Source organism: Taurulus bubalis, assembly GCF_910589615.1.
Source record: "Taurulus bubalis genome assembly, chromosome: 5".
Taxonomy (NCBI): Eukaryota; Metazoa; Chordata; class Actinopteri; order Perciformes; family Cottidae; genus Taurulus; species Taurulus bubalis.
The window spans coordinates 3,378,505-3,406,004 of NC_136593.1; the positions used below are offsets into that span (position 1 = coordinate 3,378,505).

Here is a 27,500-nt window from a genome sequence, read left to right on the forward strand (position 1 = left end):
ATATATATATATATATATATATATATATATATATATATACATGCGTGTGTGTGTGTGTGTGTATAATTTTGTGTGTGTATAATTTTTCATGAGCCTTTGTTTCTGGTGTCTAAACAGTTTTGCAGTACTTTGCTTTCCTCCTGTCTGGTTCTTAAAGAACGTTTAAAGCACAGGAAGTGGATCTAGTGGACGTGTAGGTTCTGGGTTTCCTTTCAGAAATTCAAAATACTCAACAGAACAGCAGAAGGCTGGTCTCCTGGATGACGTCTGGTTTTAAACTTATCTTGCAGCATTTGCATGCGACGGTTAACCGTCGCATGCAAATGCTGCAAGATAAGTTTTTATTATTCTCGCTTGGTTTGCGATAAAAATACAAAACGGAAATTGATTGAATCGCCTCCCAAAGTAGAAACACTCCAGTGAGGTATTCGGTGTAGAGGAAAGACTGTACAGTTTATATCTGAAGCATCGATGTTTAAACCCAATGATTTATAGTTCTGACAAACGACTGTTTCCTCTCCTAGTTTGATCCCATCAGAGTTCACTGAAGTATCATTCTACAACAAGTCATGGAGTATATCAAGACAATGATGTCATAGTGTAGTATATCAAGATAATGATGTCATAGTGTAGTATATCAAGATAATGATGTCAGTGTAGTATATCAAGATAATGACGTCATAGTGTAGTATATCAAGATAATGACGTCATAGTGTAGTATATCAAGATAATGACGTCATAGTGTAGTATATCAAGATAATGATGTCAGTGTAGTATATCAAGATAATGACGTCATAGTGTAGTATATCAAGATAATGACGTCATAGTGTAGTATATCAAGATAATGACGTCATAGTGTAGTATATCAAGATAATGACGTCATAGTGTAGTATATCAAGATAATGACGTCATAGTGTAGTATATGAAGATAATGATGTCAGTGTAGTATATCAAGATAATGATGTCAGTGTAGTATATCAAGATAATGATGTCATAGTGTAGTATATCAAGATTATGACGTCATAGTGTAGTATATGAAGATAATGATGTCAGTGTAGTATATCAAGATAATGATGTCATAGTGTAGTATATCAAGATAATGACGTCATAGTGTAGTATATCAAGATAATGACGTCATAGTGTAGTATATGAAGATAATGATGTCAGTGTAGTATATCAAGATAATGATGACATAGTGTAGTATATCAAGACAATGATGTCATAGTGTAGTATATCAAGATAATGATGTCATAGTGTAGTATATGAAGATAATGATGTCAGTGTAGTATATCAAGATAATGATGTCATAGTGTAGTATATCAAGATAATGACGTCATAGTGTAGTATATGAAGATAATGATGTCAGTGTAGTATATGAAGATAATGATGTCATAGTGTAGTATATCAAGATACATGACGTCATAGTGTAGTATATGAAGATAATGATGTCAGTGTAGTATATGAAGATAATGATGTCAGTGTAGTATATCAAGATAATGATGTCATAGTGTAGTATATCAAGATAATGATGTCATAGTGTAGTATATCAAGATTATGATGTCATAGTGTAGTATATTAAGATTAATGACGTCATAGTGTAGTATATCAAGATAATGATGTCATAGTGTAGTATATCAAGATAATGATGACATAGTGTAGTATATCAAGATAATGATGTCATAGTGTAGTATATTAAGATTAATGACGTCATAGTGTAGTATATCAAGATAATGATGTCATAGTGTAGTATATCAAGATAATGATGACATAGTGTAGTATATCAAGATAATGACATCATAGTGTAGTATATCAAGATAATGATGTCATAGTGTAGTATATCAAGATAATGACGTCATAGTGTAGTATATCAAGATAATGATGTCATAGTGTAGTATATCAAGATAATGATGTCATAGTGTAGTATATGAAGATACATGACGTCATAGTGTAGTATATGAAGATAATGATGTCAGTGTAGTATATCAAGATAATGATGTCATAGTGTAGTATATCAAGATAATGATGTCATAGTGTAGTATATCAAGATTATGATGTCATAGTGTAGTATATGAAGATGCACGACGTCATAGTGTAGTATATGAAGATACATGACGTCATAGTGTAGTATATGAAGATAATGATGTCATAGTGTAGTATATGAAGATGCATGACGTCATAGTGTAGTATATCAAGATAATGATGTCATAGTGTAGTATATCAAGATAAATGACGTCATAGTGTAGTATATCAAGATAATGACGTCATAGTGTAGTATATGAAGATAATGATGTCATAGTGTAGTATATCAAGATAAATGATGTCATAGTGTATTATATCAAGATAATGACGTCATAGTGTAGTATATCAAGATTAATGATGTCATAGTGTAGTATATCAAGATAATGATGTCATAGTGTAGTATATCAAGATAATGACGTCATAGTGTAGTATATCAAGATAATGATGTCATAGTGTAGTATATCAAGATAATGACGTCATAGTGTAGTATATCAAGATAATGACGTCATAGTGTAGTATATCAAGATAATGATGTCATAGTGTAGTATATCAAGATAATGATGTCATAGTGTAGTATATCAAGACAATGACATCATAGTGTAGTATATCAAGATAATGACGTCATAGTGTAGTATATCAAGATAATGATGTCATAGTGTACTATATCAAGATAATGATGTCATAGTGTAGTATATTAAGATTAATGACGTCATAGTGTAGTATATCAAGATAATGATGTCATAGTGTACTATATCAAGATAATGATGTCATAGTGTAGTATATTAAGATTAATGACGTCATAGTGTACTATATCAAGATAATGATGTCATAGTGTAGTATATTAAGATTAATGACGTCATAGTGTAGTATATCAAGATAATGATGTCATAGTGTACTATATCAAGATAATGATGTCATAGTGTAGTATATTAAGATTAATGACGTCATAGTGTAGTATATCAAGATAATGACGTCATAGTGTAGTATATCAAGATAATGACGTCATAGTGTAGTATATCAAGATAATGATGTCATAGTGTAGTATATCAAGATAATGATGTCATAGTGTAGTATATCAAGATAATGATGTCATAGTGTAGTATATCACGATTAATGTATGACTTTTTTAGTAACATTTGAATAAAATAGTATACTATAAATCTTTGTACTTTGATTTTTTATGACTTGTTTCATCATGGTCTAGTATGTCATAAACTAGATCATGACATGTCATACTATATTATGAATTTATTAAATGTTGTATCTAATGTATTGTAGTGACTAAACTGTATGAGAATTTTAAAGACTAGCAATACTTTTTTAAACATTCAACATATAATATATCATAGATATTTATAGCTTTTTTCATATACAATTGTTGAAAACATATTTTTCAAACAATAATACTGGGCGTAGGCAGATCCTTATTGCCTAATATGAGTCTCCCTTCACTCAGTTTGCCAAGTGATTTAATTATTAAAGAAACTCTTTCTTCTTCTTTTCTTGTCATGTGATAAAACTGCATAATTACCATGTGTGGCCACAGGGGTCGCTGTTTGGTTAAAGGTTAAAGGTGAGGGTGACAGGTTTCTAGCGTGTGTGTGTGTGTGCATGTGTGTGTGTCATGTTTCCTTGTGTTACACAGTGTTATCTGATCCGCATCCCATTTCCACGCCGAGAAGCTGCCACTGCACAGCTCTGCATCCACAAAAGGTAAATGAAGATATTTTACAATTATCTCAACGTATCTTTTCATAAAAGGATTTCAGCAACGAGCAAAGGCACCTTTTGTTCTTTTGTTCATGAAAGAGATCAGTTTAATGTTTTGTTCCTAGTGGACTTTGTTTTTCCAACTTTATTCAAACATAAAACACTCTTTCTACTTACGACCATAAACACACAATTAGCGAAACTATTTGATATTTTCATGTCAAAGGTTTCACTTTTGTCTGAATTCCTCTCCATTACATTTTATAATCGTATTGGAACAGTGCCCTGAAGATAAAAATAGTGAAACTAACCGTTCTTAGTATTAATTATGAGTATACTTGGAATGTTTAGTGTTGTATGGGAGAAGTGGATTAAACAGTTTATGTTCTTTCAACATTCAATGACCTGCATTTGTGTCCATGTGATAGTTTAGGTCTTTACCTGTTGAATCTGTCTTAAAGGAACAGTGTGTGACATTTAGGCGATATATATAATATTCATAATTATGTTTTCATGAGTGTGTAATCACCTGAAACTATAAATAGTCTATGCTTCATGTGTTGAAGCTGCATTCTCTCTCCTGACCACCAGGGAGCGACTCCTCTGGTTGTATAGAAGTATATGCTTCATGTGTTAAAGCTGCATTCTCTCTACTGACCACCAGGGGGCGACTCCTCTGCTTGTATAGAAGTATATGCTTCATGTGTTAAAGCTGCATTCTCTCTACTGACCACCAGGGGGCGACTCCTCTGCTTGTATAGAAGTATATGCTTCATGTGTTAAAGCTGCATTCTCTCTACTGACCACCAGGGGGCAACTCCTCAGGTTGTATAGAAGTCTATGCTTCATGTGTTAAAGCTGCACTCTCTCTACTGACCAGCAGGGGGCGACATGACTCCGACATTGTAAACATGAGTTTATGTCTCAATCTCTAGTTTCAAGTCTTCTTCAATACAGCATGATGTTCATTTAGTAAATTATGGTCATTTAGAGTCAAACAGACCATAAAGCAGGGGACGCTTTAGGGCGGGACTTACTGTGATTGACAGGTCTTTACCACTATCGGAGGAAACTCCTTTCAGCTGGTTTCAGGTGCGTCTTGTTGGAGGAACAAAATCCACCAAAAACAAAACAAAAGCAACTATCGCTGTTAGTCTCAAAAAGATGGAAGTGAATGTGAAAATGTCACTAAATGAAGGTTTTTCTTCTTCTTCTGGCAGGCGATGCTGACGACCCAGAGCCAGAACTGCTACCGAGATCAGATCCAGAAGGAGATGTTGACCCGCTTGGCCTGGAAGAGCCGCTACGCCAGCCGCTACCCGTCCTGCTGCAATCCCCCAGACGCCGACGGCGAGGAGCCGAGACAGCTGCCCCTCCTGCCCGCCGGCGGCCGGGGAGCTGCTCCGCTCACGTCAAGCCTGCCGTCAGCGCCGTTATCAATCAAAAAGCATTTCAAAGCTCTGTTGTGTTTGTCCAAAATATATATATTCTTTCAGTTTTCTCTAATTAAAACCGTATAAACGTGTATCGCGCAAACTACTGACGATCTCGTGTTTACGCTCCACCCACCAGGGCGGTCCTGCCTCCCGTCGGCTGGACCACCGAGAAGCAGAGCGGCCTTCCTCCTCCTGCTCCTCCTCCTCTTCCTCGTCCTCCTGTGCTCTCTGTGGATGGAGACGGCCGTCTCCGTGTGGCGCCTCTGATGAGGCCGGTTTCTCCCCAGACCAGACGGGCGCTCTATCAGGACTCCTCCCACCACGTATGAATCCCTGAGACGCTAAACCTTCATTATGTTTGGTTTAAAATATCCAGATCTTGTGTTTACAGGCTCCTAGGTGTCTTAACTTTTTTTAGATGTGGTTGTTTTATATGATTATGTGATCAAGTTTTTTAATTAATTGTTTACATCCATGTTGCCTTTTTGCATGGAATTAAATTACATGAGGTTACAATTTTGATGTGGTGTCATAATTCAACATTTTATTCACAGATAGTAGACATTAATATAGTACCGTAAAAGTCGGGTTACACGCCGCTACTACCTTCAGTCAGTGTCCCCTTTTGCTCCCCGCTGTAGCCAGCTGGCGCTCATGCTAGTTCCCCGCTAACTTCCGCTAGCGCTCTGCTAGCTCCCTGACAACCACCGAAGGTAGCGGGACCAGCCCCGACTTGACACCCGACTTGGGCAGAGGGGATGCAGGCAGTAGCAGCAGCAGCAGCGGGGAGCTAGCAGCAGCGCTAGCTAGCGCTGCTCCTAGCTTGCTACAGCGGGACACTGACCAGAGGTAGGAGCGGCTTGTAACCCGACTTTTACGGTAAACTAAATCTTAGTTTTAAATCTGTAGCTATGTGTTTCGAGGTGAATTTGTTTTGCTACATTGCTACATGAGATGCACCTCGTCTTATCGCACCTGAGAGCTTCTAGAGAGAAGGGAAAAAGGGAACACATTTAGCCGTAACATATGCATGAAGCTAAGTGAAGCTAAGTGTCTTCGATTGTTCCAGTTCATGCTAAAATTGTTGATTTAAAATGTATCCGAAAGGTAAATAAAGCTGATCATGGAAAGGCTTCTATTGAGACGTTTCACCGCCAGACATTTCATAGTTTGGTCGGCCGGTGTTCGAGTATTTCAGTTTAAATATGATTCATCAGTGTTAAACTAAAACGTTCTCCGCAGGGTAAAGGGCGGAGTCTGTACCTGCAGAAACGTGGCCACATGAGACCGGAGGAGAAGTTTGACTTCCCTCTGCTGTCGTCCTGGGAGTACGGGTGGAGGCTGGGTGAGTTAGAGGCTTCATCCCTGTCTGCTATGTGTCTGTGTCTATGGGACTAATGGGGACGCCAATGTTTGAAGGGGGTCCGGTGTTGCGCAAGAACGCCACTAAACGGGATGCAACGTAATCGCTCCTCACCCTCAGTGTACGTCCACTAAAAGTGCTGTTTGTTGTCACTGGTATTACAAGTGTCTGACAACATTATGGAGAAAACCCCCACAGAGAAAAAAGTAGATGGAGATTATTATTGCGACATAAAATAAACAAATGCATCTGGATGTATTTAAATATCCATGAAATTGATTGATTCCAAATTTAACCTTTGGTAAGTAAGCATTCACATTAAGGCTGAAGTTAAAGTAAATTAAATGCACTAGCATGTCAACGTGTAACCCATCACAATAAAGTACAGGTGAGACTCATGTGGATGTGATTAGTTCTGCAGGTATTTGTTTGTAAACCAAAAATATTGGACGTATAAAAATGAAATTAAACTGCAGATTAAAAACATATATCTGTGCTTTATAGCAGGCGCTCACCATATTTCCACGTCTCTTACATTTACAGCACAGTTATTTCCTCCAGATTAACGCTGCCATCTGGCTCCCCAGGTGACTACACTCTGGACTACGGGACTCCGTCCCGCGCCAAGTCGTCAGTGGTGAAGAACACCTTCTACGCCCGGAACGGCGTGTTCAGCAGCCCGTCGGCCACCGACGCGCTGGGCTGAAGTTCGGCCTCCGGACACCAGGGGGCGATCTTCAATGAGAGTGTAGCTCGAGCAGACAGGCTTTTTATGCGATAAACACCATTTATGTTTGTTTTAAAACCAGTTGAAGTAATATCAGGGGGTATTATAAACTATTTTGGGATCATGATAAATGGCAGCTTTTTGGAGTCACAATATAAAATATTATATATAGGACAGAAATTGTATTAAAATCCATAGTTTGTTGTTTGTTTTGCAAAGCCTTCTACGTTTGTTGTGTATTTGGGTGATTTGATTAAAACACTAGTGTCTACATTATAAATATATTATATTGTGACATTCATGACGGGGTTTAGAGTGTCTCTGCATGAACGATGATCCTCTACTTCCTGTATCGCCGTCTGTTTACCGTCCACACGGCTGTAAGGTTAAGTGTCTACCAACCCGATACTGAGTGATGGATAATTAATGAACACCTGGCCAGGTATCAGTCAGAAAGACGTACACTTGACACCTCAGCGAGCCACTGGAGGAAATGTTACACACCAGAACTTTAAATATATATATATATATATATATATATATATATATATATATATATATATATATATATATATATATATATATATATATATCAGTGAGTAAGCACATTATGCCTCAGCCAAGCACTGTAATTGTATTTCTGTTGTAAGGATGTATTTATAAAGAGAGTGTAAACGTATTTAATGTTTAAATAAGCTGATATTTTCTTTCTTTGTTTTGTAGTGAACAAATCTCATTAAGAAACCAAAATCCAACAAGTCGTCTCATTAGTTCATCCCTCAATACTTTCCGACTCATCTTCACAAACCTCTTACAAATAAAAGCTCCGGTTGTATAGAAGTCTATGCTTCATGTGTTAAAGCTGCATTCTCTCTCCTGACCACCAGGGGGCGACTCCTCTGGTTGTATAGAAGTCTATGCTTCATGTGTTAAAGCTTCATTCTCTCCCCTGACCACCAGGGGGCGACTCCTCTGGTTGTATAGAAGTCTATGCTTCATGTGTTAAAGCTGCATTCTCTCTCCTGACCACCAGGGGGCGACTCCTCTGGTTGTATAGAAGTATATATAAATGACTCTACTTCTCTTGATGTATTCCCTCAGTAAACATTGTAAACATTAGTTTATGTCTCAATCTCTAGTTTCAAGTCCTCTTCAATACAGCATGATGTTCATTTAGTACATTATGGTCATTTAGAGTCAAACAGACCATAAAGCAGGCGATGCTTTAGGGCGGGGCTACAAGGTGATTGACAGGTTGCTACCTCGGCGTTGTCCAGTCTAGGAGTTGTCTGTATTTTCGTCTTAAAACTTGAACCCTTTTACTGTGTTTTTTAAGTTCTTAAAAGTTAGTTGTAACATTTTTGGTCGCCTACTATTTTCTCACTCAGTTATACTTTATGCTCCACCCAAAAAAAAAAAAAGATGACGATACTCAAGACTTCAAAACGTCCGTCCATAAACCAATGGATGATGTCCATTTGTTTACTACGGTTTAATACTATGTGTAATACTACGTCCACTTCTTATATAGCCTGTAGACGATTCAACTAATAACTGTTCATTTGAAAATTGTAAAAAAAAAATCACAAAACACGGATCATAAAAAACAATTTGTTAATATTTGGATGACAGATATTTACCTCAAAGATGCTCCATATATATTTTATAAAGCTTGTGATTGTTCAGTTTGACGGATTTACATTTTCTACAGAGAAAAAGAAGGAAAAAAAACACAGCTGGCTATCGGAAAGTTTACTAAAATAGTACGTTTTGGAAAATCAGTAAAGTAAAAAACACACTTTTAGTAGTTCATGCAAAAACACCGACATAGTCCTTGAAGGCCACGATTGAGCCGCTCTTTATTGTTAATTACACTGATGTGTGCACATTTACAGAGAAGACCTGTTTCATTTCATTGTTGTAAATACCCCCCTCCCCAAAAAGCTTGTGATGGGACCAACAATGACTGAATGCATCAGAGGACGGGTGGATTCCTGGGCTCTCTGGGCTCTCTAGGCGGTCGGGGCGATCAGGAAGCCGGTGAAGGTGTGGCTGGTGCTCTGGCTCGTCACGATGTTGTTGTACCGGGTCGCCTGCAGCGAGACCGTCTCCCCGGCCTGCAGCTCCAGGACCGCCGAGCCGGAGGTGACCAGGAAACCCTCGGACGAGTCGCACAGCGTCAGGTCGCTGTCGCTGCCCGTCACCAGCTTCAGGCACACCTGCGTACAAATACACAGAGGAAGTACTCAGCTCTGGAAAAAGATGGGGGTTATTTGAACTTCTTCCTACGCTGCTGGGTAGCTTAATCTATAAAAATACATCTTATTTTGTTTATCTGAATCTGAAAAGTAACTACGCAGTAGCCCTTTAAGCCCTAACCCTAAAGCCTCCAAAATAAAAGCAGTGGAGGAGAAGTTTTTAAGCACAAAACTGTACTTATTAAAGTGTGTGTGTGTGTGTGTGTGTGTGTGTGTGTGTGTGTGTGTGTGTGTGTGTGTGTGTGTGTGTGTGTGTGTGTGTGTGTGTGTGTTGACTAAGGCCCTGCAGTACTTGTTGAAGTACTGCTGGTTGAAGCAGAGTTCATGTCAACTTTAAACTAATATCTAATTCATAATGTATTATTTAATTCATGAACTTAATGGTTAAATGACTAAAGCCGATTATTGGGGACCAAATGAAACAAATCAAAATCACTGAAAAGAAAGAGACAGACGAAGTAGAAGGACTTCCACAGATCAGTTGTGTGAGAACAGACTGTCCGGACTCACTCTGCTCTTTGCTGAAACGTGGTAACTGAAGAAATAGATTCCTCCGATGACGCACGTGAACGTCCCGTTTGGCAGCGATTCTCCTTTAAACTCTTCATCCAGGTCCAGAATCTCCCTGAGGGAAGTTTTCACACAAACATGTATCCATCGAAAAACTATATATATATATATATATATATATATATATATATATATATATACCGTACAAGTCGGGTTACAAGCCGCTTCTACCTCCGGTGGGCGTCCCCGCTGTAGCAAGCTAGCAGCAGCGCAAGCTAGCAGCGGCGCTAGCTAGCTGGGGCTGATCCTGCTACCTTCGGTGGTTGTCGGGGAGCTAGCGGAGCGCTAGCAGGAGCGCTAGCTGGCTACAGCGGGGAGCTAACGGGGACACTGACCAAAGGTAGTAGCGGCTTGTAACCCGACTTTTACGGTACTATATTAATGTTTACTATCTGTAAATAAAATGTTGAATTATGACACTACATCAAAATTGTAGCCTCATGTAATTTAATTCCATGCAAAAAGGCAACATGGATATAAACAATTCCTTAAAAAAACTTGATCACATAATCATATAAAACAACCACATCTGAGTGGAAATAATTTCCCAACCTTCCGCCAATCTGGTTCATGAGAAATACATTTCTTAAATAAACCAATGAGTGGTAGCCAATCAGACAGGGAAACCAAACAAATCCAACGACCGAAACTAAACAATCAATCTACCGAAAATAACAGAAGTAATGGCGACGATAGGATGCAAATGAAACCCTCACAGCCTCGCCGCGTCATCTTATGTCAACAGGAAATGCATCACGGTAATAGCTCTCGTTCTCTGTGCCGGTAGACCTTCGCAGCACTGACCTGTCGAAGATGATGGCGGTGTCGACCACTGGTGTTTGCGCTATCATCCGCTTGTAGGAGAAGAAGGACTTCTGCTGGTTGGACGGGTTGAAGGGTCTTCCCTTCTCCCCCGGATTTCCTGGAATACCTGAAGGTCCCGGGAGACCCACGTCCCCCTTCAGCCCGGGGCGTCCCGGCGGGCCCTGCGGACCCGGAGACCCCTTCTGGCCCCGGACCGGCTGACCGGCCTCGCCTGCTCATACAGAGACAAGAACTAAGATGAAAGATGGCCGATTTATTTTGAGTTGAAAGTCAAGCAGGCGACTTAAAAACTACAATAAAACTAGACAGACAGAACCCCATTAATTGTGAATATTCATGCTCCCATTTATTCCACTCTGTTTATTGTTAAATGTTAAATGTTATGCACCTCCCGCCAGGACAAATTCCTTGTATGTGAAAACATACATGGCAATAAATGGTTCTGATTCTGATTGTACTAAGAGGAAAAGTTCAAGCTATTTCACTGCAACTGAAGGAAACAAAGGCAAAACACATTTGAAAAAAAAGCATTTTCACCAACTTCTCAAAAATAAGGAAAAGAGAAAATACCAAAAAATGATTATCTTGTGTTTAGTTTATCTTGTGTATCGTCCCCTGGTCTAGAGGTGGTGATAATGCTGCAAGATACACAACAATGTTCCCAAAAAAGGCCGAATAGAAGATGATTGCTGGTTTCAAACTTTTGTAAAAACAAAAGCTGAAAGAAATCTGCTCTCCGAATGTTTCATGTGGCAGTAAACGTGTTAGTTAGAGCTCAAGGAAACACAAACACACACAATGCATTACACTAAAATGTAAGCTGCGAAATGTTGAGCTTTCAGGGCTCTCGCATACATCTGTATGTTATATTTTTTTACGAATGTAGGTGACTGCAGCGGCTCATCAGAAAATATTTAAAAGATCCTGTAAAAAATTGTCAATTTGGCCAAGTCATCAAATCATCTCTTAAAAATGTAAGCTGTGAAAATGTACCAGCTGAGAACACACGTCAACATTTTAAGTTTAATCAACAACTGCACTGACAGATTAGTCAGACTCACATTAAAACAATGTAAAAACATGTAAACAGAACGTTTAAAATGGAACTGATGTTTTTTTTAGCTCACCAGGGTCTCCTTTCACTCCTTTGAGGCCGTTGAGGCCGTTGGGCCCGTGGGTGCCGGGTATCCCAGGGATCCCGGGGCTTTCCCCGCAGGACTGGGTGACGACCGGAGCAACGTGAATCAAGAGCAGAAACACTGCAGTACTGCAGCTCAGCCACCGGGGGGCCTGAGTCAACACACACACACACACACACACACACACACACACACACACACACAAACCTGTTTTTGTCTCTAAGGAGGACCATCAACTTTAAACTTGAACCCCGATAATAACATTGACTATCAACGTCTTTAACACGTATAGAAACAGTCATGACATAGACACATTGTGTATCTTCAACTACTTGTTTGGAAATAATAGCAAGCATTTATGTATACTATGTATTGTCAGCAGTATTTTCAGTTGTATTTCTGTATAATAAGAGAAAATTAAGAGTCAAATATTTGGTATGTGTGCGTACCTGCCAATAAAGCCGATTCTGATTCTGAAAATCTACAGTTTTTTTATGTAGCTGACTTAATGGTCTTGATTATCATAATCATTTGAAAATGCTTCAGTAAAATCCATACAAAACAAGAAACAAAAAATCAACAACACATAGAATCGTACATTCCTATGTTTGTGTGTTATCTTACAATGAAAATATACTAATTGTAGGACAGTATTATTTTAATATATTTTGGAATATTATCCTTAATTCATATACATAAATATACACAAACACACAGTATAATATACAATATTGAAATCAAGATGTTATACAATTATGTTTCAGACAAATTAATGGTGAAAGAAAATACATTTTAAATTGAAGACATGTTAAAGCTGACACAACACAACTCTAAACTTGACTATATTTTCTGGATAAACACACGATGAACTTTATTGTCTCACCGATGCATCTTAATGAGAGATCTGCTCTCGCTCTATATTCACTTATTCACTTATTCACTTATTCACTTATTCTTTGGTTTGGAGAACATGATTTCTCACCATTTGCAGGAGAAGCAGCCGCTCGTCTCGTGGTGGAGTGATACGCTGATGGAGAGCAGAGATGAAGACGGTTCAATAACGGCAGCAGCTCAGTCTGGAAAACACACACACACACACACACACACACACACACACACACACAACAAACCAGGAAGTGAAACAGTTCAAGAGCGCATGACTGCTGCTCTGTTACTGATTTACTGACAACTCACTGAAGGTCCCTCCTGTTAGTGGGGGAATTAATTGAAGTATATATAAATATATATACTCACATACTGTACTTTAGAACAAATTCAAGGTACAATTTTGTTTTCTTCAGATAAATATTTCCCTTTTCACTGCAATGCATTTATCTGACAACCAGAGTTTAAAATTTGGCATTCAAGGAATTTGATTTGAAAAAGTCTTAAAGTTGGAGGAGATTTTCTGAAGGTCAAAAGGTCTTTCATTTGACATTTATAGTTGCAGCCCACTTTGAGCCCCAGTGATGGTATTGTTCTGATGATTGTGAGATGGTTTTGTCATTTTTTTAAAGTGGGTCCCCATAAAAAAAGGTTCAGGCAACACTGTAATAAAATATGCATTAACTTAATAAACAGTGTGAGAAATTAGTTCAGATTTTCTCCGCTAGGACCAACATTAATTAAAGTATAATCACACATTGATTTGTCTGTAATAACAAACACATTATGTAATATATAAGAGTATTACATTCACAAGGGCCCTTACTTTCTGCATTATGAGTACTTTTAAGTTCATTTTGCTGATACTACTTCCTTATGAACACGATTAATAATGATTAAATAAATAGTTTATTAATTACATTACTAATATTATTAGTGAGAAAAGGTCTTGGAGGAAACCAACTCTCCTTCTGTCAGTGGTGGAAAGTAACAAAGTAACATTTACTTAAATACCCGTTCTTACTCTGCTATATTGTTTCAGCTCCCTTGCAGATTGATACAATTTATAAAGGATAACTACATCTCTAAAGTATTTAAAATGAACCACAACTTCACCAGCTGAAACACTAGAGGGCTGCTTACACACCAATACATTAATACATATATTTAATCAATCATTTGCTTTTCTGAAATGGGACTCAAAGTGGAAATATAATGTCAAATAAGATGGAAATACTCAGATACATTTAATTTAAAATTTTATTTCAGAACAGTACTTGAGTGAACGTATTGATTACTTTCTTCCTCTTTCAGTTTTTGTTCACATCTTTGACACATTTCTCACGAGTTTCAAAATCTGTTGTTTTGATGTCCTTTCCTGTAAATCTCTGATTATTTTATTGCATTTATCTGACTAAACAAATGGCTCATCAGAGGAAGTGAAACCCTGTAACAAGAAGTCAGGAAGAACTCCACCTGATGGAGAACTGATGATCATCAATGAATGCTTCGGATAAAAAAAACAATCCGTCCAAATCAACATTTTGTTCTGTTTTTCTCTGAACTTCTTCTTTTTGTTGAGGTTTTCCCGATTTCAGTGAGTATCTGTTCCACAAAATATTTATTTTCATCAACATTATCTAGAGAGCTGATACACTTTTTGAAATAATTCCATCCTGTTAAATTTGCCAGTTGTTCATTTTCTGTCTTCTCAGATCCTCTTTCCATTTGGACCAGGTTTTGTTTTTTATTTCTGTGTTTTATTTTGATTACTCGTGCTTTGGGTTCATTTGAGCTGTTTGTCTGAATCATGTTGTAGTGAATCAACTATTTCCAGCCATAATCCTGACGATTGGACTACATTTTTCATTTTTTTCTGCAATAGCCATTTGATTTACAATTGGAGTCCACTAGTCTGCCCTTTTGATTCTCTGTGTAATCCAGTGTTACTTTAATGGCCTCACAGTTTACTATTTATCGCTTTACACTTCTTTGGTGCTGTTAAGTCACTGTTATTAAACAGCTAAAACATCCTTACAAAGACACGTGCCTCCAAAAATGGGGCAGAATTCTTCATCAGGAGGTCTTCCTCACTCTCCAAGTCCTCGTACTCCCATGAATCGATACCAAAACCACTGATGTGACATAGCAAAAGAAAACTGCTATGCCTTACAAAAAACTGCTATGCCTTAGGATAGAAGTCCATTTTACATGTTTATAACACAATTCAACCAGAAATATTGTCATAAACCAGAAATATGACTAGAGAGCTCCCCAAGTTATGAAAATATAAATGTTTATATCCCTAGTTTGATGCCACACATGATTAGCGCACCTTTCTGGGAAGCTTACGACCCACGGAATCCGCCAATTGCGCAAAAACCACTGTGAGACAAAGCCTCAGCAAGATATCAACCACATTGCTTTTTTTTTTCAGCCAAAAAACTGAAATATGACTTACTTATGGATGAAACGATACTTGCTTGCTATTTTTTGGTGCATCTGCTTGAGCAGAACCCCTATGTTGTGGAACCAGAGGTGTTCAAGGTCCAGGAACAAAGTTAGGGCATTTTTGCTTTCAGCGGACCTAAATCTACGGTTCACGAAATCTGCACTAAATGAATTACTAAAAATATTTAACTTCAGTTAATCAAAGTCAAACTTTGCAGAGATACTGTTAACACATAGTGTTATTTTATAGTAGCGATGATATACATAATTCAAAAGAGGAAATACATCTTTTTTCTTATTTTTTTTCAGTTTTTCTTTCCTGTGTTCTATCATCAACCAATAAACCAGTAACACATAAACTGCTACATGAGCCTCTTAACTGGTCTCATAAGTGTGTTCTGTATATTATACCTTTTGACATTATTCCACTAGCCCTTGTGGTTGAGCAGATAGTCTGTATTTAGTATGGGTATGCTAACCATTCGGAATTTGAGAAAAAAATGTCTGTGGCTTTGTTGGGGCTAAACGTGTTAAATAGTGACACAATTGAAATCTAGTGATTTGTGTACGTGGACACAAATTGTCTATATTTTTTATTGGCACAAAAATGCAAACAGACAAAAACACAAAGTTGAAACAGATAAATGAGTTTAAAAGTCTGAAGGCCTCTTGTGGACCGGTAGAGAAACAGGGAGGCAGAATAACACAACTTAAGCCGACACTGTGACACAACTGTCTTTAAACTATGTATGAAGACAAGTAGATCACAGTGTTATGATCAGACTAAGAAGAAAGAGAAAATATGGCATTAAAAGGAGACAGTACATCACAAATACAAAGTATTCAGGTGTTAATTTGTCTTTATTTGGTTCAAATGATCTGTTTACCGGCAGACAGAGAAGATACAATCATTGCATTATATATTGTTTAAGGCTGGTGAATTAACTTAATCATGTAAACTCTGCATTATGCCTATTAATAAACCTGTAAAACCTGTAATCTCATAAGAGTTTCTATTCTATTCTGTTATTTCTAATGTCTTTTACCCAAATGTACAGAAGTATAGATATAGTTATTAATCACTGTGATAAAGTCTCTCTTGAGATTGTTGATTTCAATCACAATTTACTTTAACCTGGATAGATAAAGGACAATAACATGTGAAATAAGTACGTGTTTTTATTAAAAGATGGCATACTCAGTGTGAAGGAAGGGAAGCATTTATTTTGCTTGTAGTTTCAGACTTGTAGCTGTAAAACTGTTTATTAAAAAGTGAATAAAAAGGCATTGTTGTGTCAATGAGGGTGCAGCAGGAAGCCGGAGAAGATGCTGTAACCGGCCGGTTTCCCTCTCATCCCTCTGTAGTCTTTGGTCTCCAGCCAGACCTCCTGATCCCTCGACAGGTAGACGGCCAGGCTGCCAGAGGTCACCTGGAATCAGTCGACATGTAGCACTTTATTGTGTTTTAGTATTTGATAATCGCTCAGGTGAAAAAAAATTAGCATACTTGAGTATACTTTAGTATACTTGAAGCCCTATTAATCATAAATATACTTAAAGTGTGCTATTTTGGAACAACTTATTTTGTACTAAATATATTTAAGTTGTACTTAATATTTAAGTACAACTTGAAGTATATTAAGTATATTTCTTTGTGCCAAATTGGAACAACTTAAAGTATACTTAGTACATTTTAAGTATATTACTGTGTATGTGCTAAAATACAATGCTAATTTAGAGCATATATTTGAAATTAAGGTTCACATAAGTACATTTGAGCAATTGCACAGAACTTTCACTTAAAGTATATACATTTTTAATATATTTTTGAAAGTATACTACAGTACCATTTTTTTAAAGTGTGTTAAAAGTGTAATTGAAAAAATAGGTGAAGGCGTGACTTTTGTATACTTTTTATATATTTGCAGAAAGTACACTTCTTTGGCAGTATATTTAAAATCTACTATTGAAAATTGAAGTATATTTTAAATGTACAAAAGTATGTATATTCGTCGCCTAGGCCTACCTGTCTCCGGGTGCGGCGATGATCGCAGAACGTCGCCAGCAGCGTTTGGTCCAGTTTCATCAGCACACACAGCCGGTCGTCCAGAGAGGCGTGGTACACAAAGTAGTACGTTCCCGAGACCCGACACCTACAAACAAACACAATGCATTCAGTAAGAGTTTGAATCTGTACGATCAAAAATGTTTTAATATGTTTAGTTTAGTTAGTTTGGATTATAGGATTATAGGTGAACTGAGTGAAAACTCACCTGAAGTGTCCTGTCCTGGTGTCGTAGTCATCGTTGATGTTGGTGATGACATTGGTGAACCGAATGACGCTGGCTTTCTCCGGGTAATCGTTGATTCCTCTGGCGACGCTGAAGGCCGCCTTCTGCTGGAATCCAACGCTCCTGCAGCCACAGAAACAAACACACAGACTGATGCTCACAGCTGGATTAACCTGCTGGTGGGCAACGTCCAGTTCTGACCAGTTTGTGAAGTGTCACAAACTAGTGTTGATCAGGGAGTGACTCCTCTGGTTGTATAGAAGTCTATGCTTCATGTGTTAAAGCTGCATTCTCTCTCCTGACCATCAGGTGGCGACTCTTCTGGTTGTATAGAAGTCTATACTTTGTGTGTTAAAGCTGCATTCTCTCTCCTGACCACCAGGGGTGACTTCTCTGGTTGCATAGAAGTCTATACTTCATGTGTTAAAGCTGCATTCTCTCTCCTGACCACCAGGGGTGACTTCTCTGGTTGTATAGAAGTCTATGCTTCATGTGTTAAAGCTGCATTCTCTCTCCTGAACACCTGTGGGTGACTCCTCTAGTTGTATAGAAGTCTATGCTTCATGTGTTAAAGCTGCATTCTCTCTCCTGACCACCAAGGGGTGACTCCTCTGGTTGTATAGAAGTCTATGCTACATGTGTTAAAGCTGCATTCTCTCTCCTGACCACCAAGGGGTGACTCCTCTGGTTGTATAGAAGTCTATACTTCATGTGTTAAAGCTGCATTCTCTCTCCTGACCACCAAGGGGTGACTCCTCTAGTTGTATAGAAGTCTATGCTTCATGTGTTAAAGCTGCATTCTCTCTCCTGACCACCAAGGGGTGACTCCTCTGGTTGTATAGAAGTCTATGCTACATGTGTTAAAGCTGCATTCTCTCTCCTGACCACCAAGGGGTGACTCCTCTGGTTGTATAGAAGTCTATGCTTCATGTGTTAAAGCTGCATTCTCTCTCCTGACCACCAAGGGGCGACTCCTCTGGTTGTATAGAAGTCTGTATAAATGACTCTACATTGTAAAGAGTTTATGTCTCAATGTGAAATTATACACAAGTGAAAATGCAGTTTCTGCTAATAAATAATAAATACATAAAAAAACAAAAAGACATACTCTGGTTCTCCTGGTTCTCCTGGAGGACCACCAACCCCCGGGCCCCCCGGTTCTCCCGGTTCTCCGCTCTGCCCTCGTTTTCCAGGAAGGGTCGGCGGCCCCGGCTCCCCCTTGTCCCCCTTCTGAGGGCCGCGGCCGCCCTGCCACGCCGCTCCTGTTCACAGCAACGACAAGCCACCCAATGAAAGACTCCACTTCCTTTCCTTCGCTGTATTCCCTCCTTTCCCTCCAGGATGTGTGGGAGCGTGAGGTGGAGGTGCGTCGCTTACCTGTCTCTCCTCTCTCTCCTTTCCCTCCGTCGCGACCGTCTCGGCCGGGCAGCCCGGGAATGCCTGAGGACGGAGAGACAGATGAAGGAAAGGAAAGGAAACCACAAAGGTATGAAGACAGGAACGTGGCATTCACCCACCTGGCATCCCGGGCATCCCTGTCGCCCGGCAGGTCTCCATGGCGACCAGCAGGGGCGTGGCCAACGAGAGCAAGGCGGCGACCGCGAGGAAACAAGGACGGAGCATGGTGAGGAACCTGAGGAGACGAGGAGAGGAAACGAGGGGAAATGAGAAGGGAGGTGATTAATACAAGAGAAGAACGAGATTATATGGCAGGAGGAAAGAGGAAAGAAGGAGGAAAGCAAAGGTTAGAATGAGAGAAATATAGGGATGAAAGGAAGCATGAGAGTACCAGAGGAGAAAGGACAGAAGATGGCAAAAGTGGAGAGGAGACAAGAAAGAAAGAAAGAAAGAAAGAAAGAAAGAAAGAAAGAAAGAAAGAGAGAGAGAGAAAGAAAGAAAAGCGAGGATAGAACAGGAGGCAAAAGGAGAATAAAGGAATTAGGAAAAGTGGAGATCAAACAAGGAGAGGAGCCAAGAACAAAACAGATTAGGAGACAAGAAAGGAAAGGAGAAGAGGAGATAAAAAGAAAGGATGAGAAGCCGACAGGAGGAAGAAGGGAGAGAAGACAAGGACAGAAAAATGGAAAAAGGAAAGACACATAATGAAGGAAGAAAAAAAATCAAATGAAAAAATATACACATATATACATAAAGAAAAAAAAAAAAATATATATATATATATATATATATATATATTCATATCAATGACGTTAAGAAAAGAAGAATCATCAGATTCTCTTTCATAGATAAATGTTGAACTCACCTGAGAGAACAGACGGAAGATCTGAACCCAACGAGAAGAACCGAGTCCTGCAGCCGGAGGAGGAACCGACGACTGAAACCTAAAAGATTCAGCAGCTTCTACGCCGGGAATCATGGAGAGAGAGAGAGAGAGAGAGAGAGAGAGAGAGAGAGAGAGAGAGAGAGAGAGAGAGAGAGAGAGTTTGATTTGACTAAATCCCACACACACCATACTCACTAGAGCACCCAGTGTGGATTCATCCGCCGCTGAAAATAGTCCCTCAACAAATGCTCTATTATTCATGTTTGATTAAGGAATGTTTGATAAAAGAAACTGCAGTGTGAGTTCATACAGACGAGTGTTGTCTTCGGACTTAAAGCCCCAGTATTTGATTTCGTTGGTTTTGATGTTTTCCTGATTTGTTGACCATGACAACATGTAGGACATGACCCGTGTGCTTGTTCCCTTTCCATTTCCTTGTGTGCTGATGAGAAGAGGAGGTCGAAGGAGGACAGCCAGAGTGGCAAAAGTTTCCCCAAAATGAAGAAGTGTGCGAAAAATAGAACTGTTTCACTTCTATAATCTCAGAGGGGGCGCATTAAACAACGTACCATCTAAATTAAACTGTTTTTCCTCTCTTTTTTTACATGCAGCTGTACTGAAGAGAGAAAAACAATGAGGATGTAACACACGTCAATCGTTTTTATCTGGATGCAGGATGGGGTTAGCCTAGCTCAGCATAATGAATGGAAGCAGGGGGAAACTGCTAGCCTAGCTTTGTTGATCATCTGACCTGACTCTCAGACATTTAAAAGCGCTCTACATTTCATGTGCTTAGATATTTAATTTGTCTCTCCGGATGTGTGTAGAAGTGTTGAGAGACGTCAGTGTATCTGTGTTGAGAAAGAAATTCATTTCGTCCATTTTGTCTACTTGTTTATCAAATGTTTGTCTTTTTTTGAAGGATTTCTTAACATCCTAAATCACAGCATACTATAGAATGTTTTTACTTTTATTTATTGTTTTACCCAAATGAAGATCTAGCATGTGATATTAAGTCAATGTGTGTATTTGATTTTATGGAAGCTCATTTCCGTGAGTAAATGAAAAAGAAAAAAATATTAAAAGTTCTCTGATGTCAGAAACACAACCGATTTTGTCCACAATAAATACAAAATGACAGAAGTAGTTTTAAGTAACATTTTTAATGCAGGACTATCACTTGTAACAGAGTATTTTTATTGTGATATTGGTACGTTCACTTGAGTAAAATATCTGAGTCATTCTTGAATCCCTGGTTTTGAAACTATGATGACATTAAAACAACAACAGTGGGAAGACATCGGGGTCAAGTCAACAAAATCAATGATTGTCTCTGAAATCTGTGCAATGAAATCATACCTTTAATATAACCACACATGACCCACATTCAATAATACACTTTATTTTGATTTAGTTGCATTTACAGTCACGATTCAGAGACGGTTCACATGAGTCAGGAAACAGATATTGATGTACATGATGCTGTGTTGAGGTGAATGTCTCCGTTGAAAACAGCTTTCGACAAATTCCTGGATGCTAAATTCGTAAAGGCAGTCTCAGGTTTTTTGGGCTCGTCTCTGGAGTGAAATAATTGCGCGTACGACTGAACTTCATTCTGGGTTTCAGAAGAGCAGGAATCCGTTGAAGATGATCCGTTTCTCATTGGTGTCTCGTGTCTCAGCGTCTCTCTGATTGTCCTTGAAGGACTCCAGCCAGACCTTCTGTCCGGCTGTGAGCGTTAAGACCACGCCGCCCGACAGCACCTGGAAAACACCACAACACAAGAAGTTGTTATGAAACTGTGTCGATCTATTACCTAATGCCTCTATATGACTCCATCAGTGAGAAGATTGGCTATTATTCACTGTTTAAGCCATTGATGCCTGTGTTTTATGTTTTATTTATTTTAAAATGTCTGGTTTTAAATGAGAATGTCCTGTCTTAATGTTTTTATCCATGTTTTTACCTGTTACTGCTGCACTGGCTTAATTGTGTTGTATGTTTTTACAATGACAATAAATATCCTTACCTTACCTTTTCAAAAATAAACTTCCCGGACAACATCAAATTGAAAGGAAATGGTTTTAAAGATGTTTCTCTGGCTGCGTGGCGCTCAAACTGACCTGGTCGCTGTTCCGGTTGTAATCACAGAATCCCAGCTTGTCCATCAGAGCGTTGCTGGAGATACGCAGACACACACTGGCCTGAAAACACACAACACGCACAACACACACAGCAAATGAAATGCAGTTTGACAACAGAGATACCTGTAGGTGCAGATTACCAGCGGTGGAAGAAGTGTTCACATTACTTATAGCACAGTGTGGAAGTATTCCACTACGAGGAAAAGTCCTGCATTCAAAACCCAATTTAGGTAAAAGTATGAAAAATAAAAGTACTGATTGTGCAGAAAATTGTTTGCATTAACTACTGTAGATCTACAATTGATCTAACAATAATGTTTCCAACTGAGGCTTTTTAAATACTGTATTTAGCTTAAGAAGGAGGAAAGAAGGCTTTTCTCCACACATAAAGGAAAACTTCATCCTTCAGTTTATCAGACAAAACTATTCAATTCAACCTTTGTGTAGTTGTCACTGGACAGGAAGGGTACGTACAAGTAAGTACCTCGACTTTGTACCATTAAAAAATGCATTTCTGATCCGTCACATAGTTTACAAAAGCATACACTCATAAAGAAGTCCAGCAGCAGCCCGTTACCTTGGCCACAGAGTGGAAGGTGAAGTAGTAAACTCCAGGTACTCTGCAGACGAAGTGGCCTGTGGCGATGTTAAAGTCCTGAAGGGTGTTGACCACGGCACTCTGGAAGGTTACTACCTGGTACACACACACACACACACACACACACACACACACACACACACACACACACACACACACACACACACACACACACACACACACACACACACAAATGTAAAGGAAAAATGTTCTTGTATTAAAAACTGTTGACAAAAGATCTGTGGATTATCCAGACTAACAGGGACACAGTATTTAGAAAGACATGCTACTCTCAGGGAAGTACTTACATGATTACTGAAGTAAAAGTGTATAAATACTCTTTTACAGTATAGTAAAAGTACTCATTTAATTGATCTATTTCAGAATAACATATGTTATAATATCGTATTTTAATTATTGGTGCATTAATGTTGTCACTCAAATGTTGCAGCTGGTAAATTTTGAGCTTATTTTAATTACTTTAATTTACAGAGTTTATGATTCCCCCCATGAGATTGATCAGACATTATCTGTATCCTGTAACTTTTACTCCAGCAGACATCAAAGAAGGACGTAAACGTTTTATTTGTAGACATTTTGCAGATTTCAAAAGGTTTCAAGAGCAAACAGCAGAGAGACAGAGAGCTGTGATGGACGACGGGCTGAACCTGGTTGACGTGAGGATAACTGTTATCAGTCCGGATCACTGAGAAGGCTGAACGGCCCTGCTGAGGGGAGAGCTGTCCTCCTGGAAGAAAACACACACACACACACTTGTATTAACGTGACTTACGGGGACATATGCTTACATTCATTTATTGGAGACTTACACTAACCGTATAACCGGTACCTTAACATCAAACCAAGACTCCACCCTAAAATGTAATAGTTTAAATTACAGGTCCCCAAAAGGAAGCGAGTTCCCACAATGTTGTTATTTTTTGCAGTACCACAAGTGACCACTGAGACGAATCAGCAGCATGAACAATGCATCCATGACTGAAATTCTGCTTCATTTTCCCCTATCTATAAATTAACTCTTCCCATTTTGTGCAATTCTCCAGTTGCAGAGCTGATTGTCATTGTTCTTGTTCGGTTGTCCCCATAAACCTTCTGTTGTGTATATTTCTACTCTGCCCAAAATCACAATGTCTGTCCTCACCCATCAATAAAGACTACTGACTTTTAAAATTTCAGTAGTATTTAATTGAAATGTTACTATTTTACAGTTCCAGCAAACTGAGATAACTTCCATTTTGCCTTTTCATATACTTCATCTGATATTAGTTTTTTATTATACAAGAGTTAGCATGATATGAACTGTAAGTTGTGTCATTACCGTGGACGATGCTCTTCCCCTCGGGGCCGGGGCGACCATCCGCTCCGGGTTCCCCCGCTATTCCCAGATGTCCACGGAAACCTGGCGGACCCATGACCCCCGGAGGGCCTCGATTCCCCGGCTCCCCCTTCAGCATCTTCAGGACGCCGTCGTCCACCGGACCGCCGTCCATCACAGCTGGAGACGAACACATGAATGAAACTCTTTTGAATCTCTTCTTACAACTCATTTTCACCGGCTTTAATGTTAACTTTAGTTTGTTTTGCTTTTGTTGGATCTCACTGTTGTTTTATTGCCTCACTTTCACTTTGTTTGTGTCAAAGCACCATAGAAACTCTGTTTTAAAAAGGCGCTATATGCCTGCAAAACTAGATTTCTTTATTGGCCACTTGGGGGCAGCAGAAACAAGTTGTGAAGACAGCGTTAACATACGTTGACAGTGATGATTAATTGCCCTTGTTCTTTGCCTCAGTATCAGTAAATAGAAGCTTCATAAAGCCATCTCTCTGTTACCTGGCTCTCCTTTCGCTCCCTTCTCTCCAGGATATCCGTGTCTGCCCGGAGCTCCTAACACTCCCGGCTGGCCGTCCGTCCCTCGGCAGCTCGGATCGCATTGGCCGGTCTTCAGGAGCAAAACCACGCCCACCAGAACCGCCATCCCATTATAACCTCCCATGGTCCAAAATCCTGGATTTAACAATGTTGTTAAATGTTTAGAAAATGGAGAAGGCGGTGGCGACGATGGACGACAAAACACAAGAGAGATAAGAAGAAGAAACTTTTTGAAACATGTCTTTGGTACAAAATATATTTCCACAATAATTAAATGAAAAGTGATATTAACAGAATATAATTAAATAGATACAACATGAAAAGCCAACACTTTCTGTTCTTTTTGCTGTCAGAGTGGGTCATTCGGGTCATTGCGTTATATTTTTTAATTAAAGTAAATTAATTGAAAATGCATTGCAGTGTGAACGCTGACAGGTTCAATTCATTTTAAAGTATGGCTGGAAATGTACAACTCATTTAATTATGAATTAAATTATTAATGCAAGAGGTGTTCAAAAAATAAAAAGACAAAAAAAGATCAGGATACAAACTTTAAAACAAAGTCTAAAAATACCGTACGGTTGGGAAAACATAAATAGAGAAAGGTGCAATAGAAATAAGAAAAGCAATAGACAATTTATTTATTGAAATAATTCCATACATTTTCACAATATAGAGGTTTGAATTTTGCTGCAGAGAGATAATCCGTCACAGTGATCATTTAGTTAACTTAATATTTACATTATGTAATGTTTGAGTTGTGTTATGTTGCTTTAATAAGCATAAACAAATATGTAATGTAGGGAGCACTTGTTTTACTCACCAGTCGACTTCTCGGTCTCACAGACGAGGAGCTGCGACGAAAAGATGGGTGAACAGATCAAGACTTCTTATAAGACTCACTGACTTATTCTGACAGACACACACACACACACACACACACACACACACACACACACATCTGAAAGGAAATGAAACTTGCGATCTGACAGAAAGATTGATTGTTCAAAGTTGCTTCTTTAAGATCTTGGGCCAATTTAACAAACATGGCACATAATATATTTAATAAAATTTTAATTAATTTAAACAATATTACAGTATTAATAATGAGAAGAGAAGGAGTTTTAGAGGCAGCCATCCTCTGTTATGATCCCATTAGACTAAAATGTATTTATATATATACATACATATATATATATATATATATATATATATATATATATATATATATATATATATATATATATATGTATATATATATATATATATATATATATATATATATATATATATATATGTATTACAGTACTGAGACAACAAAATGCGGTTTTGATGTTGCGACATTTTAATAACAAGAAAAGGCTTTTATATCCGTTAGAATGAATAAAAAGTTTGGTGCGCCCTCGTGTGGTGATATGATGCAATAACAGCAGCCTGTTCAATCTGTACATTTTAAATCAATACTTAAAAAGTGTCTTCTGAATTCATGTGTTTTTATTTAATGTTGTACAGTGGATGAAAATGTACTCAGCACAGGTGAGTATTTCAGATACTTTATACTTCTTGTACTTTTACACCACATTTACCTGACTCAGCTACTTTTCATATGAAGCGTTTAAATGACAAAAACACATGACACGTTTTATAAAATAGACACATTGTTAAGCCGTCTTGGTTTGTGACCCTTTACAAAAAAAAAAATGTCCAGTTGGATTCACATTCATCGGTTTAACACAAACACAACTTCACCAGGATGATCATGATTTCGAGAACACATGTAGTAACGCTTAGTGATACTGATTCTATTGAATTTTGGAAATATTGCTTTTAATCACAATACTCTGTTCATCATTTCTAAAGTTGTTGAGGAACGAGACGTCTTCAGCTCTCAGCTCGTCCTCTGTGGCTCTGACTGTGTCTGAAAGAGCTGCTATCTCTCTGCTCAGAGCCTCCATCTTCTCCTTCATCATCTGAGTCTTCTGCTCCTCTTCCTCCCTCAGTGCAGCCATCCTGGCCTCCTCTTCCTCCTCTAGAAACTGGTGAAGCTTCTTAAACTGATCCTGAATCTGCCTCTCTGTGCGTCGGGCCTGGACCTTCATGTGTTCTGCTGTTTGATCAGACTTCTGATCTGAGAGACATTTTCCCTCAGAGTGACGCAGCAGCCAGAAAGCTGAGCAGGAAGTTGGCCCACCGGGTGCTCCTTTCCTCCTCCAGAGAGTTACGCTCACTTTGAGTTGTTTCTCCCTCTCCTCGTATTCCCAGTCCGTGGATGCAGTCAGCAGCTGGCGGTGCTCACAGAAAGTCCTGCAGCACAAAGCATGTCTCGCTCAGAGAGCTGTGGTCTGAAAGAGTGTCACTTCCTGGTCTGTTTGGAGCAAAGGTGGAGCAATCTGTGTCTGTGTGCAACAGGCATGAGCTTCCTCCACTCAGCGCTGGATGATTATTAATCAAGGACCGGATGGCAGTAACACACAACCTCTTACTTCTTCTTATATTGTGCATCTAAAAGCAATGAGAGAGTTTATTTGTCGTTGTGTATGTAAAGCACACAACGTCTGAAGTATGTCCTGTGTGATTACATCACATCACAGACGCTGTGGCTGCATGACAGGATCGCTAAAGAGCTCCTTGCAGACAAGGTTTCACTTTAACCTTCCTCTTGTGTTCGGGTCAAAATGACCCATCCACACACATACATATACACACGGGTCATTTTGACCCCAAGACTACGGGAGGGTTAACCTTCCTCTTGTGTTTGGGTTGGCACTGTGTTTTAGGTTTATAAATGTATAAAAGAACCACATACATGTGTTTATTGCATCAAGGCGTTTTGACTTTGCCAGGAACATCTATATATATATATATATATATATATATATATATATGGACGATGATATGGACGATCTATA

The 27,500-nt window shown here is 38.8% G+C and overlaps 4 protein-coding genes across 4 annotated transcripts; 1 reads left to right on the forward strand and 3 right to left on the reverse strand.

The window, feature by feature from the left end:
• The first annotated feature begins 3,609 nt into the window (after positions 1-3,609).
• LOC306736548 (protein SPMIP1) lies at positions 3,610-7,254 on the forward strand. The gene is made up of 5 exons (XM_079218194.1): positions 3,610-3,732; positions 4,950-5,152; positions 5,302-5,488; positions 6,408-6,510; positions 7,116-7,254. The coding sequence occupies exons 1-5, from the start codon at positions 3,631-3,633 to the stop codon at positions 7,232-7,234; spliced, it is 714 nt and encodes a 237-aa protein (XP_079074320.1). The 5' UTR covers positions 3,610-3,630; the 3' UTR covers positions 7,235-7,254.
• A 1,634-nt stretch (positions 7,255-8,888) lies between these two features.
• c1qb (complement component 1, q subcomponent, B chain) lies at positions 8,889-13,073 on the reverse strand. Its single transcript, XM_079218339.1, has 5 exons — positions 13,030-13,073; positions 12,036-12,198; positions 10,888-11,119; positions 10,024-10,138; positions 8,889-9,474 (listed from the first exon to the last, which is right to left on the reverse strand). Exons 1-5 carry the CDS (start codon positions 13,030-13,032, stop codon positions 9,268-9,270), a joined length of 720 nt encoding a protein of 239 aa, XP_079074465.1. The 5' UTR covers positions 13,033-13,073; the 3' UTR covers positions 8,889-9,267.
• Positions 13,074-16,248: 3,175 nt separating this feature from the next.
• Positions 16,249-19,297, reverse strand: c1qc (complement component 1, q subcomponent, C chain; the record flags this gene model as incomplete). Its single annotated transcript, XM_079218338.1, has 6 exons — positions 16,249-16,813; positions 17,410-17,536; positions 17,657-17,797; positions 18,783-18,936; positions 19,052-19,114; positions 19,192-19,297. 6 exons carry the CDS (start codon positions 19,295-19,297, stop codon positions 16,679-16,681), a joined length of 726 nt encoding a protein of 241 aa, XP_079074464.1. The 3' UTR covers positions 16,249-16,678.
• A 1,881-nt stretch (positions 19,298-21,178) lies between these two features.
• On the reverse strand, positions 21,179-24,715 carry c1qa (complement component 1, q subcomponent, A chain; the record flags this gene model as incomplete). Its single annotated transcript, XM_079218346.1, has 6 exons — positions 21,179-21,721; positions 22,082-22,162; positions 22,680-22,796; positions 23,369-23,448; positions 24,040-24,216; positions 24,553-24,715. 6 exons carry the CDS (start codon positions 24,713-24,715, stop codon positions 21,581-21,583), a joined length of 759 nt encoding a protein of 252 aa, XP_079074472.1. The 3' UTR covers positions 21,179-21,580.
• Between the last annotated feature and the right edge of the window lie 2,785 nt (positions 24,716-27,500).

Excerpts from the sequence above, each read along its gene's own strand:
- c1qb (XM_079218339.1), bottom strand. Across the intron at positions 11,120-12,035 it reads AGGAGTGAAAGGAGACCCTG|GCGAGGCCGGTCAGCCGGTC; the intron begins GTGAGCTAAAAA and ends CTGTATGAGCAG. Across the intron at positions 10,139-10,887 it reads ACCGCCATCATCTTCGACAG|GGAGATTCTGGACCTGGATG; the intron begins GTCAGTGCTGCG and ends AACTTCCCTCAG.
- LOC306736548 (XM_079218194.1), top strand. The coding sequence starts at position 3,631 with ATGTGTGTGTGTCATGTTTCCTTGTGTTACACAGTGTTATCTGATCCG. Across the intron at positions 3,733-4,949 it reads CAGCTCTGCATCCACAAAAG|GCGATGCTGACGACCCAGAG; the intron begins GTAAATGAAGAT and ends TTCTTCTGGCAG. Across the intron at positions 6,511-7,115 it reads GGAGTACGGGTGGAGGCTGG|GTGACTACACTCTGGACTAC; the intron begins GTGAGTTAGAGG and ends CTGGCTCCCCAG.